The sequence below is a fragment of the Pecten maximus genome, chromosome 12 (genome assembly GCF_902652985.1).
Source record: "Pecten maximus chromosome 12, xPecMax1.1, whole genome shotgun sequence".
NCBI lineage: Eukaryota > Metazoa > Mollusca > Bivalvia > Pectinida > Pectinidae > Pecten > Pecten maximus.
This window is the reverse complement of record NC_047026.1, coordinates 8086808-8104482: the sequence shown is the minus strand read 5'-3', so window position 1 is coordinate 8104482 and position 17675 is coordinate 8086808. Positions and strand designations below refer to the sequence as shown.

Sequence of the window (17675 nt, the reverse complement as noted above, 5' to 3'; positions counted from 1 at the left end):
GAGAGTTCTGCGTGTATGCGGAATATTGCACCACATCACAATGAAAATCGGTCTCATAAAATCCACGAACATCGCGGAAATGTGATATATTCAATAGATATTTTTGAAACATTTATTTAGATAAAGTATTCAACCAAGCTCTTGAAGATGTATGGCCAAGATGAAGGTAACGGAAACTGAAAAAATATATGAAAATAAAATCTTTGTTTACGTTTTACATTTCAAATATGGCGCTTTAGCGGTTTCCGGAAAAGAACAACGATTGTGCTGATATTGTACATTTTAGTGACTTTTTTACGCAAGTGGTTGTGAAATCTTGGCAGCATACATGTATCTGAAGATAATCTATCAGTTGTCAAACGCAAAACTGAAATGAATACATGAAAATAATTCTTGTAACGTCTCTGTTCTGTAGGTGTCGGTTTATCGCCCTAGTTAATCGACGTTACTTTGTATTTAACTTTTGTACCGAAATTAAACAGACTGATCTCCATTCTGATTTGTTATGCTGCATACCGGTTACATGAGCTATAATTATCACATGATTCTAATATAATCGTAATCCAATCCACAAAATGACACTTGTTTTGAACTGTTAAAGATGAAACTTCAAATTAAGTTACTGTATAGGTTTTTACCTGAGAGATTTGTTAAATAAAAGTTACAATGTTGACAGAGGATAAACTTTTCACATCCAGCTCATTTCATCTGTATTACACATGCTAGTCATAACGAAACTACTACAAGTTGATGTGAACGTATTTATGGACACCCTATAATCCTATTTCTAGAGAATGATGACCACCCTACTGGGTCTCTTGGCTGATAGCTTTATATGACTGCATGTTATAAAAAGTTGAAAAGAACACATAACGATTGATAAGAGGAAAAAGGACGTATCTCCAACATGAAGTGCCTAGAAGTAACAGGCTGTATCTCAAATTTGTCCAATTTTTGGTCTTAATCAATTAAAATTACGAGTGAGATTTTCTTATATAATTTGTACATTATATCAATTGAAATGGTCTTATTCTGTTAAAATACTATGTGATTTAAAATGAAAAATTCTATAAGAAAAGCTCACTCGGAATCATAATTTTTCAAAATCTAAAAATAGATCAATTTGAGATACGACCCTTTACTTCCAAGCACTAGTATTCTATGTTGGAGATACCTCCTTGTTCCTCTAACCAATTGATAAACTTCATTTAGCTTTTGGAAAAATTTCTTGTGATGACATTATGATGATTAGATAATTTATGTATTCATTGCTTTGAACCATTACAGAAATGGAGGATGAGAGTGATGACATCACTCCCGATCTCTGGCAGGAGGCCTGCTGGATTGTCATCAGCTCATATTTTGATGAGAAGGGATTGGTACGACAACAACTGGATTCCTTTGACGAGTTTATCCAGATGTCTGTACAGCGTATTGTGGAAGACTCACCGCAGATTGACCTACAGGCCGAGGCACAGCACACATCTGGAACCATTGAAACACCTGTAAGCTTCGTAGATTTATGTTCCTCAAATATATATACTGTCATCAGTGTTTGATACTATAACTTATGTTATCAAGTGGCCAGTAGGACCTACAGACATTATATACTGTCATCATTCCAACGATATTGCACAAAATGTATTCCCATTGAATTAGAACTGAGTGAAACAGAGCAAAATATGAGCTCTGCCAAATTATTTATAATGATTTGAGAAAAATAAACTCTGTATTACAGGGTTGTTCTCTTCCCTTGCCAGTAAATATGCTTGGCATGAAATTATGGAAAATTCTGTTTCCTAAAGAGATCAAAATGTTGTTGGCTTTGTGAAGGAAAACAAATCTTTATCAGATTGTCATTTTATGCTTGCTAGAATGTGTATTTAAAACTTTCTAATCCAAACACTGACTGAATTCTTCCATAGTAGTTGAAGTCAGCTGTAATCAATAGTCTAGATAATTGGTATACCTGTAGTTTTCAATTCTTGCCTTTAAATCTTGTCTTTTCTTCCATTCAGCCAAGATACCTCCTGAAGTTTGAACAGATCTATTTATCAAAGCCAACTCATTGGGAGAAAGATGGTGCACCAAGTCCCATGATGCCAAATGAAGCAAGGCTCCGAAATCTTACGTACGTGTTCCAAAATAATGTTATGTAGAATTAGGGAAATTTAGGATAGTTTGAATTTTGCTACTAGATATCAATGAATATATGAATGATATAATGAAATTTTCAAATTTGATTTTAAAATGTTATTATCATGGAAAGTCAGGGCCTTTTTCACTGGTTTGGGATGGGGCTTTTTTGCCTCATTTTAGAAGAATATTATTGATTTTGGGAAGGAAATTTTCAGGAACAAACTGCAGATAATGATTATTTTGCTTAATAATTTGAAATAATTTTTACCTGGGAATGGGGTACATTATTGGCCCCAGAAAAATCCCTGAAAGTCTTTTCATTATTAAAACATTGAAATCGACTTTATATTAGCTGTGGAATGTTTCAGATTCTGTTAACAAATTAAAACCTTTATTCAGATTAACATGTTTTGTTCAGTGATAATTGTCTAAATTTTGAAGTTGCAACTGGAAATCATCAGTAGCCAATGATGTTGGGCTATGATAAAACAAAATTTGTCTTGTCTTTAATGTAGATTATCCAAATCCAAAGTTATGATAGTTTCTGATTTCTCCCACTACAGATATTCAGCCCCTCTGTATGTGGACATTACTAAAACTGTGGTAAAGGAAGGAGAGGACCCCATAGAAACCACTCACCAAAAGACTTTTATCGGGAAAATCCCAATCATGTTACGGTCCACCTACTGTCTACTGAGTGGCCTCACAGATCGTGATTTAACAGAATTAAACGAGTGTCCACTTGATCCTGGAGGATATTTCATCATTAACGGATCAGAAAAAGTACTCATTGCTCAAGAGAAAATGGCAACAAACACAGGTGCTGTATTCTAAAAAAGAAAGTCAGTATTTTGACAGTTGTTTCAAAAAGAATTTTTTATAATGATACTTGTGTTGAATTTATATGAGATGAAGATGAGCTGATAATCAAGACATGAAAAATAATTTAACTAAATATTCATTAAATCATTTTTGAATTATTATTTAAAAGAGAATTTAACATGCACTTGTTGCTTGATTTGGTAAAATATTTTGGAATTATTTTTCTTTTTTTTCTTTTGTAGTGTATGTATTTCAGCAGAAAGATTCCAAGTATGCTTTTAAGACGGAGATTCGGTCGTGTTTGGAGCATTCCTCCAGACCTACAAGTACACTTTGGGTGAACATGATGGCCAAGGGAGGAGGGGTAGGTCTAGTTAGATTTATAAATATGTAATTTTGGTTTAATGTCCTATTAACAGTTCAAAACCTATGTGGGGCAGTTGCCAGGTTCTGACTGTAGGTCGGTGGTTTTTCTCCGGGTACTCCGGCTTTCCTCACCTCCAAAACCTGGCACGTCCTTAAATGACTCTGGCTGTTAATAGGACGTTTAACAAAAACAATCATTTTGGCTTTTGACCTACATCAAATTAGAGTAATGTCTGGGCTACATTTCCTGTACTACTTGTCACTGGCACTTCTTGTTTGAAGCATATGTTCTTACTTGGAAATGGCTCACTTACATTGAACTTTGATCGCCTACTAAAATTTCACATTGGATAGGGGGACTTGAATTCACCAAGTTGTCTTGTGTATTATTTTATTTAATCTAGTCATTCTTCAGAAATGTTTAAAGAAGGAATCTGTAGTTGTCATGGTTGTTCTAAAGATCAAATCTTTGACAACTTGTTTTGAAAAGAAATAGTGATCAAATACAGCTCCAAGAGTTCCAGTGAGATAATATAGTCCGATAAATTTTCTTTGGTATATTTATGCAGCTGAAAACATTTAAACAAGTAATACACAACCGCCAGGATTGCTTTGAAAATTTAAATCTCTAGATAATAGTGGTATAATGATTCATCTGAAAATTTAAATATATAGATAATAGTGGTATAACAATTCATCGATGTAATGGATTGCAGAGTGATGTATTGTCTATTCTTGATTTGAAGTCATCTCCCTTGTCCAACATTAGCTTACATTTTGTTGTAAACAACATGGCTAACAAGGCCAATCCAGCGGCTTACATGTATAAAGCTGCCTATTGGAGTTCTTTCAAATCCAAATTATCTAAATTCAAGAACGCTTTGTGGGAAACGGAAAAAAATTGTTTTATGTAACAAATGTAGACAAAGAAAATATGAAGCAATACCACAAACAAAACATGACTACTGTACGATGGAATACCATATATCTGATAGGTCATCAGTTTCTCATATATCACGCTACATATCGTATCATGACCCCTGTATCGTGCTACGTATCATATTGTGACCCCTGTATCACAATATGAATCGTATCACTACCCACCTAGCGATACACAGCTCTACTAGATAATAATTGATAGAAGTATTTATAGTGACTGATGATTGTTTGATAGGGAGCTAAGAAGAGTGCTATAGGACAGAGAATCATCGGTATCCTGCCATACATCAAACAGGAGATCCCAATCATTATCGTGTTCCGAGCCCTCGGATTCGTGTCGGACAGAGATATCCTGGAACACATCATCTACGACTTTGATGATCCAGAGATGATGGAAATGGTTTGTTGCTTTCAATTAACAAACATAAGTTAACACTTTATAAGATATACTTTATCTTAAATGAATAATAAAAAAAGAATGATCTTGTGATTGTTATGTAAAAATCGACATTAGGAATGACATAGAGAAAAGTTCCCTTGTTACAATGTGTTTAGACTATTAATTTAAAATATTGAAAATTTCTATCAACTCTTCCCTCAATAACATATTAAAGTCAAATGTAATTTGTAATAATATATTTTAGGGAGTTACTTTTTTTCATTGCTTGATTTCTGTATTAGTCAAATTTAATCAAAATGTGTTCAAAAATTGGAACATGTTTGTAAACCTGTCGTTGCTCTTATATTTGGAACATTGACATGCTTTATAAAGACGTTGATTTGTCTGTATCAGTAAAACACTTCGACTTTTGACTTTTCAGGTTAAGCCCTCCCTTGACGAGGCATTTGTGATACAGGAACGAAATGTAGCACTCAACTTCATTGGTTCACGTGGTGCTCGGCCAGGTGTGACCAAGGAGAAGAGAATTAAATATGCTCGTGAAATTCTACAGAAAGAAATGTTGCCTCACGTTGGCGTCAGTGACTTCTGTGAGACCAAGAAAGCCTACTTTCTAGGGTAACTATTCATTCTAGATTGTGATTTGATCAAAGTTTTGAAGAAAAAAAAATCATAGAAAATGCATGCACAAATATTTTAAATGGATGGTTGAAAAAGTTACTATAATCTTTAAGGTTTTTTCTTAAGACTAAGATCAAGAAGTAAATCAACAACAGGTTAGCTGAAATTTGACATCAGTGCTTGGCGAGAGGCCGATGACATATGGTGTATTTCTGAATGTGTTTATTAAATTATAGGTACATGGTACACCGCCTGTTATTGGCAGCCTTGGGTCGACGGGAAGTGGACGATCGTGATCACTACGGCAACAAGAGACTTGATTTGGCCGGACCCCTACTGGCCTTCCTGTTTCGAGGGTAAAATTTATTAGAAAGTATATTTTGGAAATAGCTGTATGGTTATATACTTAATAAACCTTTTTTTTTTTTGTTGAAAACCTCACCAAACATGTCTTGTTGTCTGACAAAAAGTTCCCAAAAGTTGTTCAGATTGTCTATGACACCGTGGAGTCATATGGATCAATTACAATGTCAGTATTAAAACAGACAAGGGAAATAACCCAGGAAGATAAATGATAACGTTAAAGGAGCGTCTTTGGACAATTTACTTTTGTTATAATATATGCCTATTGTATCATGATATGATGTCTACCTGGCTTGGTATAAGGTACAGTGGTCCCCCTATTTACGACCACTCTCAAGAACGACCACTCCCTGTATGCGACCAGGTTTCGCGTTCACCGACGTTTTCCAACGATAAATTACCCCTTCTAAACGACCACCCCGCTAACCCGACCAACGACCGCTTAATCATGTCCCAAAAACGTGAAATGTACTTTGATATCCCTCTCGTGAACGACCAAGATTTTTGCAACGTTTCATTAAGACATTCAAATTATAGAATAACCAATAATAAAAGCGTGTAACGTCCAGCTCATTGAAATTTATGGACCAAGGTAAAATTTGACACATTGGATTGACAGGTTGTTTACACTGCGATAGCCAGCTAGTGAGCTGTTTTGTCCTCCGATGTTTTTACGAACAAGATAATTACTCCTACCTTATGTAGACAAATGGTTGTTGTGATTTTCACAAATTTAATACATTGTTGAATCGGTACACGATGTATCCATTATACAAATTAAAGCTATTATTAAATTGTACGTACAACGTAGGCCTACTGTACAGTATACGACAACGTGATGAAATTCCATTAGAGTGACCTCCCCTGTTACCGGTATGCGTGTGCATCGTTATCGGTAATGAAAACAATTTATTACAAAGATGGTTGAACATCCTCAGCAGCCAGCAAGAAACGAAAAGTTTTTACACTTAAACAAAAGATCGAAGTTTTAGAAATGATACACAATGGTGGTAATGCGAGAAAGATTGCATCGGAACCAATGTCGGTAAAACGCAGAGCTTGGATTTTTTTTTAATTTTCTCTTGAACGGCTTACATAATCCGAGGATTCTGATGTTAATTAATATCGCAAGCTGCCTTGTATCTACGTATCGTCAGAAAATTCGGACTACGACTTACAATAACAGATTAAAGTATTTTTTCTATAACTAGTTTTGTTGTTGCTTTTCAGCTATTCGTACCTGCACATTTTCTGTATTTTAACATTAGAGATCGACGTTTTTCAGGGATGAGGGGGTAATTTTGTGGACCCTGCACTCAAGCGTGCCTATTTACGTTTTTTGCTTATTATTCGAGATAAAACGTTACAATTTAATTTTGTGAAATAATTTGCACATGCAACAAGTAAACCAAATTAAAAACATTACTGACAGAGAACATTGAAAAACACATTTTAACTTAACACAATGAATTGTTTATGTATATAATGTAATATGTACTAGCTTGTGTGGCCATTGACCTCACTGACATCTCTCAGATGACAAAACTCTCAACAAAGACCACCCCCGTTATAAGACCACCTGATGCCTGTCCCATAGGTGGTCTCATAAGAGGGGGACCACTGTAGTATTGATTAAATCATTTCAATAGATATGTTTCATATTGATCATGTTGCTTGACTTTAAGGGATAGGAAATTTGTTTTGCTTCTTTCCTGTTTTTGAGCACACACTTATGACATTTAAATATATATCAGTTTAGAAGTGTTTTTGATGTGATTCTTTCTTATAGTTAAAATTTATCATGCTGGGGAAGCTTTGTTCTTTCAATAAAATGTTAAATATATCTTTATGCAAGGACATAACTTTCTTACTATATCTCCAATCAATTTTGATTCCAGAATGTTCAGAAACTTGATGAAGGAAGTAAGAATGTATTCACAGAAGTTCATCGACAGAGGGAAGGACTTTCAACCTAGAGCTGGCAATCAAGACTCGTATCATTACAGATGGCCTTAAATACTCCCTGGCTACAGGAAACTGGGGTGACCAGAAAAAAGCTCATCAGGCTCGGGCAGGTGTATCTCAGGTAAATGTACTGGTGTGTGGGGGCTGGTGGATTGTCTTTCTAGTCCCTCTTTAACCCCGATACTCCAGGATTTACTTTCACTTTCCCTCTCTGCATCCCTGGATTATGTCGTGGCAAAATTGAAGGTACTCGTAGTATTTCATTTGGTATCAGGAGGCTGGGGACCTCCAGGTCGGTAGTTCGGTCAAAATATATATAGAAATTGGTGTCTCCAGTTAACCTTAAATGTAATCTCTTCGCAAATTTTCACAGAATTGTTATTTAACCACATTTAATGTTTCATGCTTGTTGAGAATGTTATAACTATATCAAGATATCCTTATATTCAGGTGTTAAACAGACTGACATTCGTGTCAACCTTATCTCATTTACGACGGTTGAATTCTCCCATCGGTAGAGATGGTAAATTGGCCCGTCCTCGACAGCTACATAACACACAGTGGGGAATGGTGTGTCCTGCTGAAACACCAGAGGTAAGATTGTGCTGGACAGGATATCAGTTGTCAGACTTGTTAATTATTCTTCATTTCTCATGTTGAGAACAATATCTGGAAACATTCTTACTTGGACATAATCAAGAAGGTTTTAATTTGATATTCTAAATTTTAAAAAATCTATAAAGATAAGGTTTAACTTTGAATGTATTGTTTTAGCATTTGATATTCTAAATTAAAAACTAAGAAAATAAGGTTCGGCTTTGAATGTATTATTTTAACCATTTGATTTTCTAAATACATTTGAATGTATTATTTTAACTATTTGTTGTTTTAATCTGACAGGGCGGTGCTGTAGGCCTGGTGAAGAACCTTGCCCTTATGGCGTACATTTCCGTTGGTTCTCAGCCCTCACCGATCCTCGAGTTCTTGGAGGAGTGGAGTATGGAAAACTTGGAGGAGGTCGCCCCATCTTCTATACAGGAGTAAGCAGATGTATAATAAAATAATGTCACTTCCACTTTTAGTTAAAAAACCTTTTAGGGCTCTTCTTGTAAAATATCTACCCAAAGGGAGAACTTCAGATTTGTGAAACGGCGACCACCCATACAAGTGTTTTGATTCAAACAGTACAATATATGATAGACTACATTTTCTCTAGCACCTACCATGCAGAGAATTTCTTTATTCCTTCTGTTTGATATATATTTTACCAAAATAGCCCTTATCACAAAAGTTCTTCAACGTCTGTAAAGGAAAATGTGACTTTGGAAATACTTACAACTTGGCAATGAGAGTTTAAGTTAAAAAGAAAACATAATATTCAATATCAATACCTTTTCAGTATTTTACTTAGAATTGTATTCCCCCAATATTATATTGTACGGATTCTCTGTTCCAGTGCTACAAAAATCTTTGTGAACGGTTGCTGGGTGGGCATACACAGGGACGCTGAACACTTGATGAACACGCTCAGAAAACTCCGCAGAGAGATGGACATCATTGTGTCTGAGGTAAGAATGTGTGTAGACAGCATTATTATATCCCCCGTAATGAAGTTAGGAACGGTATACTAGAATCTGCCTGTCTGTCTGTTCGTCCGTCGTCCCATAATCTTGTCTGGACAACTCCTACTAAAGTAGTAGTACTTGCTCCAGTTTCAACAAAACTTGGCATGTATAATCAGTACAACATGTAGTTGTGCATCCCAACTTTTTTTTTATGATAAAAATGGCCGCCGACTTCTAATTGGTTTAGGCTTGTCCGGGCAACCCCTACTAAAGTACCGTTCCGATTTCAACAAAACTTTGCATGTATAATCAGTACAACATGTAGTTGTGCATCCTGACTGAGGTATACAACTCTAGTTGTGTCTGAGGTAAGGATGTGTGTAGACAATATTATTGTGTCCAAGGATAGGATGTTTCTTGTGTAGAAAGTATGTGTTAGAAGGCAACATCAGTAGTCAGGAAAAGTTGCTCACAGTACTAGTATCAAAGGTAGATTGAAGCTAGATTTAAGAAAGCACCTTGAATGTATTTGATCCTAAAAATCTGGTATACACAATTTTACAGGTGTCCATGATCAGAGATATTCGTGACAGAGAAATCCGGATTTATACAGATGCTGGAAGGATCTGTCGGCCTTTGCTGATTGTGGACAACCAGAAACTTCTGTTGAAACAAAGTCATATCAAACAACTGAAACAGAAGGAGTACAATAGTTACAGGTAAGAATAACGAGTACAATAGTTACAGGTAAGAATAATGTATACAATAGTTACAGGTAAGAATAAAGAGTACAATAGTTACAGGTAAGAATAAGGAGTACAATAGTTACAGGTAAGAATAAGGAGTACAATAGTTACAGGTGAGAATAAACAGTACAATAGTTACAGGTAAGAATAAACAGTACAATAGTTACAGGTAAGAATAAACACTATAATAGTTACAGGTAATAATAAACAGTACAATAGTTACAGGTAAGAATAACGAGTACAATAGTTACAGGTAAGAATAAACAGTACAATAGTTACAGGTAAGAATAAACAGTACAATAGTTACAAGTAAGAATAAACAGTACAATAGTTACAGGCAAGAATAAACAGTACAATAGTAACAGGTAAGAATAAACAGTACAATAGTTACAGGCAAGAATAAACAGTACAATAGATACAGGTAATAATAAACAGTACAATAGTTACAGGTAAGAATAAACAGTACAATAGTTACAGGCAAGAATAAACAGTACAATAGTAACAGGTAAGAATAAACAGTACAATAGTTACAGGTAAGAATAAACAGTACAATAGTTACAGGTAAGAATAAATACTACAATAGTTACAGGTAAGAATAAACAGTACAATAGTTACAGGTAAGAATAAACACTACATTAGTTACAGGTAAGAATAAACACTACATTAGTTACAGGTTAGAATAAGGAGTACAATAGTAACAGGTAAGAATAAACAGTACAAGAATAAACAGTACAATAGTTACAGGTAAGAATAAAGTATACAATAGTTATAGGTAAGAATAAGGTATACAATAGTTATAGGTAAGAATAAGGTATACAATAGTTATAGGTAAGAATATGGAGTAAAATAGACACTTACAACTTTAATTTCCAAAATTTGACTTCAGCTATTGATTTCCGAAATACTGATATTTGACTTAGAATATTAATTTTCATAATATTGAAATTTCACCTCAGATGTTAAAAACTGAAATAGATAAGAATCATAACCATAACCTAGTCTACAGTTACATGTACAAGTCATTTGATTGCTCTGACCTGACCCATCATCATTGACAGTTGGCAGGATCTGGTGGCCAGTGGAGTTGTTGAGTACATTGACCCCCTCGAGGAGGAGTCCATCATGCTGGCTATGACCCCTGATGACCTTTCCGAGGACAAGGACGTCCAGTACTGTTCTACCTACACTCACTGTGAGATCCACCCAGCCATGATCCTCGGCGTGTGTGCCTCTATCATCCCCTTCCCAGATCACAACCAGGTAGCTAGCATTTTCGGCTTCTTATATTTCTTACTTTTAAACAGAAATAAAGAAAATAAATCTGAACAATATCAGTAATCTTAGGTATTGTTCAAGTAATCCCTGACACTAGGATACATTGCTAGAATTTGCATTGAGGCCATCCCTGTAGTATTTTGAAGCATAGAAAGTAAAAAGTCCATTCAGATTATAGAGAGGATCTCCATTAAACATGAAAAGGACAACCCCTGGATACAGGAAAACCCATATAAAACAAAACAAGGTTGTATGATTGATGGCAGATTTAGAGACCACATCATGAAGGATCAGTGAAGGATAAAATACTTCATTCATCCACAAATATGCTCCCTTCACTTTTACAGAAACATCAGTTTGAAAATGAAAACAATGAAATGGTTTGCAAATAAGTCCTTCTCAAACTTTAATGCTAGGGAAGGGGGCTGTTTTGAGGATAATTCTGTATATCTGCTTCGCTTTTGTTCTTCAATTAGAATATCATTTCCGTGCATTAAAAATATGAAAAATAAAAACGTTGATTAGCTGTTGTTGTAATGATTGTAATGTTTTTTCGTCAGTCTCCACGTAACACATACCAATCCGCTATGGGTAAACAGGCCATGGGTGTCTATATCACTAATTTCCACGTAAGGATGGACACCCTAGCCCACGGACTCCTCTACCCACAGAAGCCTCTAGTCACCACACGTTCCATGGAGTATCTCCGCTTCAGGGAGCTTCCTGCAGGTAAACTTTTACTGTGTAATTTTAGATCTTATAACATTATACATATCTTCCTTGGCTTAAACTAGTTTCTACAAGTGTTGTTCCGATTAATCAATATAATCAATGACTAATCAATCATAATTTTTTATGATCAATCATGGTTTGACTCTTAACAAAGAAATTTTCAAGACTTACAGCTGATTTTAACAATTAATAAAAGAACAATATCACTTGTAAATAGAAATAAAAATACATTAAAACATCATTTTGAAACATAGCTAGATGTCTTAAAACATTATATTCACAACATTTTCCCTCGATTTTAGTTAATGTTTTTTGCAGATATTTCCCCTTCAGTTCATAATCGATCAATGATCATTAATCAATTGTTTAAGAAATGGTGATGATCGATCATGAAATTTATAGCAATTCGCAACACTAGTCTCCACTATATTGGTTTCAGTGAGGGATATTTCATTATAATGTTATTAGCCTACCAAAATAGCTAGTTCAAAATTGTGTTCTTGTAGGCTGCTTTTGCCAGCAACTGGCTTTTAATGAAGGCTGTGAAGTTTGTACTGTAAAATGATTTGTGAAAAGGCGATTGAATTCCATCCTCCACTGATTTTAATGTCTGGGTGTTCTGTTACAGGAATCAACACTGTTGTTGCCATTGCGACCTATACAGGATACAACCAAGAAGATTCTGTCATTCTGAACGCTTCAGCTATCGAACGAGGATACTTCAGGTATGATATATACTGTGATATGTATAATTCAGACAGGTATGATAGTCATTGTAAAGGATTCGGAGCAACTGATGATCTTAAAAACAGTGGTAATATTTAAATTCCCAAAAAATTATTTTGATTAATGAACTCTCATGCTTGATCAATAAATTGTGAATGCTAAAAATGTTCTATTTCTCCAAACTTAACTTTAAGATTCGAGTTGCAACACTATATCTGTATATTGAAACTTCAACCTGAATAGTTAAAGTCTGTACATTTAGCTTGTGTCCAGAATTTGATGCCATCATGTATAAAAAATTTTGATGTTATTCTCTAAACATTATTTGTCTGATTTCCTTCAGGTCATTTTTCTTCCGGTCTTACAAGGATGCAGAGACAAAGAAAGGATTAGATCAGGAAGAGTTATTCGAAAAGCCTGACAGAGAAAATGTTCAAGGTAAATTAACAAGTGAAAATGTTTCTGTGACGTCCATGTCAGTATTCAAAATTAAGGTTTTGAGTATAAGTCTGTTTCTGACAAAGTATAAGAATTACGCCAACCAAACATCAGTCATTGAAAATGTTCAAGGTAAATAAACCAGTGTTTCTGTGGTGCCCATGTCAGTATTCAAAATTAAGGTTTTGAGTTTAAGTCTGTTTCTGACAAAGTATAAGAATTAGGCCAACCAAATCTATCATTGAAAATGTTAAAGGTAAATAAACCAGTGTTTCTGTGGCGGCCATGTCAGTATTCAATGTTAAGATTTTGAGTTTAAGTCTGTTTCTGACAACGTATAAGAGTTTGGCCAACCAAATCTATCATTGAAAATGTTAAAGGTAAATAAACCAGTGTTTCTGTGGTGCCCATGTCAGTATTCAAAGTGAAGGTTTTGAGTTTATAAGTCTGTTTCTGACAACGTATAAGAGTTTGGCCAACCAAATCTATCATTGAAAATGTTAAAGGTAAATAAACCAGTGTTTCTATGGCGGCCATGTCAGTATTCAATGTTAAGATTTTGAGTTTAAGTCTGTTTCTGACAACGTATAAGAATTAGGCCAACCAAACCTCAGACATTGAAAATGTTAAAGGTAAATAAACCGGTGTTTCTGTGGTGCCCATGTCAGTATTCAATGTTAAGGCTTTGAGTTTATAAGTCTGTTTCTGACAACGTATAAGAATTAGGCCAACCAAATCTCAGACATAGATGTATCATAGGTAGTAGACATCTCAGACATAGATGTATCATAGGTAGTAGACATCTCAGACATAGATGTATCATAGGTAGTAGACATCTCAGACATAGATGTATCATAGGTAGTAGACATCTCAGACATAGATGTATCATAGGTAGTAGACATCTCAGTCATAGATGTATCATAGGCCTACTGCACCAACAATTTTATGGATTTCTGCAGTTTTCAACAAGGTTGGTGTTTTTGGTGTAAAATACTCAAATTTCCACACATTTTCAGATCATGTCCATTGTTGGACTAATAATACTCTTATGGTTTCAATTACAGATGAGCTTATAATACATGCTGCATATACAATTCAATAATTTCTGCCTTTCTCTTACCTTTTACCTAATAAGTATTTGGTTATTTAGCATATCATTAGGCTTTTCAAATATATCCTTGAGTACCCATGTAAAATGCTTAGGAAGTTGATAAAGCAGGACAGGTAGTGTTGTAATGATTCATCAATGCATTGGATTGCAGTGTGGTGCATCGATGAATCGTCTATCTTTGATTTGTATCGCGATATTTGAAAATGTGTAGTTATCTCCCTTGACCAACTTTAGATTACATTTTTGTAGTAAACAACATGGCTGAGAAGGCCTTTCTAGCGGCTTATAAAGCTGCCTGTTAGAGTTCTTTCAAATCTAAATTATCTAAATTCAAGAACGCTTCGTGGAACTCTCATATTCTGGAAATACCACAAACAAAACATGACTACTGTACAATGGAATACCAGGTCATCAGCTTCTCATATGTCGCGAAACATATCGTATCGTGATCCCTGTATCGTGATACGAATCGTATCGCTATCCACCTAGCGATACACAGCTCTAATAATTGGGCGAAATTCTTGTTTAATATTACACATGTCCATCTGTCCTGTCCCACCCCGTCCCGTCCCATCCCATTCGGTCAACTTTCTGAAGCAATGACGTATAGAGAACCCCTCGATAGCGTTGGTTCATATCTACACTATAATACTATCAAATTCTACACCTGATCATATTCGGGTGTTTGTCAAGGTCAAAGGTCACATTTTACCAATTCTGTTATGAAAAAGTTCTGCATAGAATATTTTATGAAACCCTACAAAATTTTGAATCATTTTCTCACCATAGTATCATAATATGAAATATTATACCTGTCCAAGTCAGATTCTGGTGGTTATCAATTGGTGATAAAGGTCATGTTTGACCACTTGCACAATGAAAAGTTAATTATAGATCTAGAGAGACTGCAGAGATACTATTGAGGGTTATTTATGTCTTACAGACATTTGAAGTTTGATGATGTACTTGATAACACTTGTAACCTGATTATTATTTGACAGGTATGAGGCCAGCAATCTATGACAAGTTGGATGAAGATGGTATCATTTCACCAGGGCTCCGAGTGTCTGGGGACGACGTCCTGATTGGCAAGACAATGACCTTGCCTCCCAATGATGACGAGGTAGGGTGTGATGGTTACAAGACATCGACTTGATTTAATCTTTTTTGATATCTCTTTATATTGTTGATATCTCTTTATATTGGTGCAGGGATGTAACTTTTTGACGATCTCTTGAAATTTTGTTTGACATTAGTTTATCTGTTCCTCGAAAAATCATTAACAATATCATTACCAATCAAAAAATTATTCAATAACTGCCGATTCAAAATTAGGAAATAGCTAAAATCATTCCTCTTATTAACTCTTTCCTCTGAGTATCACGATAATAACTAATAATTACCTAATGCCTATGCCTTTGGAATCCCGCTACCGTTGTTTTTCTGTAGTTTAACTACAAAAAATGTGTTTATGTATATTTGGTTTTAGCTTGATGCCACTGCAAGGAGATTTTCCAAGCGGGATGCCAGTGTGTTCATGAGGAGAAGTGAAACTGGAATTATTGATCAGGTGATTCTCAAGTTCTGGGTGTGAACAAAAATTTAACGCCTTGGAAAGCATGAGATTGAAATAACAAACAAATGGTGAACATACTATTTATAGTTAGCTGTACTTCTGATGGTGAAGTCTTAAATAATGGAATATCTGTACAGGTGTGATATCATATTCTTATGATCAGGTCTTAAAAAATGGAATATCTGCCATATACAGGTGTGATATCAATTTCTAATGGTGAAGTCTTAAAAAATGGAACATCTGTACAGGTGTTATATCAATTTCTAACGGTGAAGTCTTAAGAAATGGAATATCTGCCATGTACAGGTGTGATATCAACTTCTAATTCTAGCATAATAGTTAAGATTTTCATGCAAAAAGTGTTTATTTTTGAATTTTTTTGAATTTTTTTTTTCCATTTCATACAAAACTATATTGACTGATGATTGATTCTCCTCTCAGGTGATGGTGACCATCAACCAGGAGGGTTATAAATTCTGTAAGATCCGTGTGAGGACGGTGAAGACTCCCCAGATCGGAGACAAATTTGCCAGTCGTCACGGTCAGAAAGGAACCTGTGGGATCACTTACCGACAGGAGGTAAATGTCCTCTATTATACCCATGGTCATTTTCTGTGTTACAGAAAAATTTGATTTCTTACATACAAATAGTTTGGTTCCTTTTCCTTACCTGGACTGCGGTGCAACAAAAATTTAAAGAGAAAAAGAGCTTCGTGTACATTTTTGTACAGGTATCTACCTGCAAAAATTAAACTTTTCTGGCCAAAGACATAAAAAATGTGTTCTTATTATGTCTTCATAGTTCAAGGTTAAATTGAATAAAAATCTAGCCAGTATGGTCACTGAAAAAAGTTGGGACCTCAGTAACATATGCACTTTTGTATTTTCAGGACATGCCATTTACCTGCGAGGGAATCACTCCAGATATCATTATCAATCCTCACGCTATTCCCAGTAGAATGACAATTGGCCATTTATTCGAGTGCCTTCAGAGTAAAGTAGCAGCAAACAAGGGCGAGATCGGTGATGCTACGCCCTTCAACGACGCGGTCAATGTACAGAAAGTGTCTAACTTACTACACCAGTACGGTTATCACCAACGAGGAAACGAGGTAGGCTCTTCAGAGGCTTGTTGCAGAGGCTACTTTTGTTAAGGGGAGAAAGGAATCATAAGCTGTTTAAAATTCATTCTTGTTGATTTATACAAATCATCTGAAGGCAATCAATATGTCATATATAAACTGGAAACATATTTTGAATAAATTTGTCCTGACAATTTATAGCACCAGCAAATATTTGCGCCATCATTCTGGAATACTACTGTATAAACTTGAGAACTAAGTAGTCACTCTGACATTGGCACCATCCCACTTTCAACTTGAAATGTTGAGCTTTTAATTATGTTAATGTATTAACCAGTTAATTTATAATAATGTGCATTGTAACAGTTTAATATTCAAATTAATATTTTGAGTTTTACAATTTACTATATGATGTTGCAATTAGCCAGGCCAGCTTGGATTTCATTTAAAACAATTAGCCAGGCCAGCTTGGATTTCATTTAAAACAATTAGCCAGGCCAGCTTGGATTTCATTTAAAAAACAAAACAAAAACCCTGTTTTTAATGGTTTCCCTAGATTCTGTACAATGGCTTCACAGGACGGAAGTTAAATGCTCAGGTGTTCCTCGGACCGACCTACTACCAGCGTCTGAAGCATATGGTGGATGACAAGATCCACTCTAGAGCTCGAGGTCCTCTACAGATCCTCAACCGACAGCCTATGGAGGGAAGAGCCAGGTAAGGGGTTACAGTAGATATATTTCTATCAAGGTATGGAGGGGAGAGCCAGGTAAGGGGTTACAGTAGATATATTTCTATCAATAGATGTT

General features: G+C 35.2%; 1 protein-coding gene across 1 annotated transcript; it reads left to right on the top strand.

Annotated features, from left to right (window-relative positions):
* Nucleotides 1–17583, top strand: LOC117339154 (DNA-directed RNA polymerase II subunit RPB2-like; the record flags this gene model as incomplete). The annotated part of the gene is given in 23 exon segments (XM_033900577.1): nucleotides 1–166; nucleotides 1288–1505; nucleotides 2019–2131; nucleotides 2703–2959; nucleotides 3204–3325; nucleotides 4502–4666; nucleotides 5088–5284; nucleotides 5524–5643; nucleotides 7549–7615; nucleotides 7617–7736; nucleotides 8066–8209; nucleotides 8516–8655; nucleotides 9072–9183; nucleotides 9745–9899; nucleotides 10985–11186; nucleotides 11762–11930; nucleotides 12562–12658; nucleotides 13003–13097; nucleotides 15210–15331; nucleotides 15698–15778; nucleotides 16226–16363; nucleotides 16675–16896; nucleotides 17423–17583. Coding segments are annotated over 23 exon segments (3236 nt in total), but the record flags the coding sequence as incomplete, so codon positions are not given.
* Nucleotides 17584–17675: the final 92 nt, after the last annotated feature.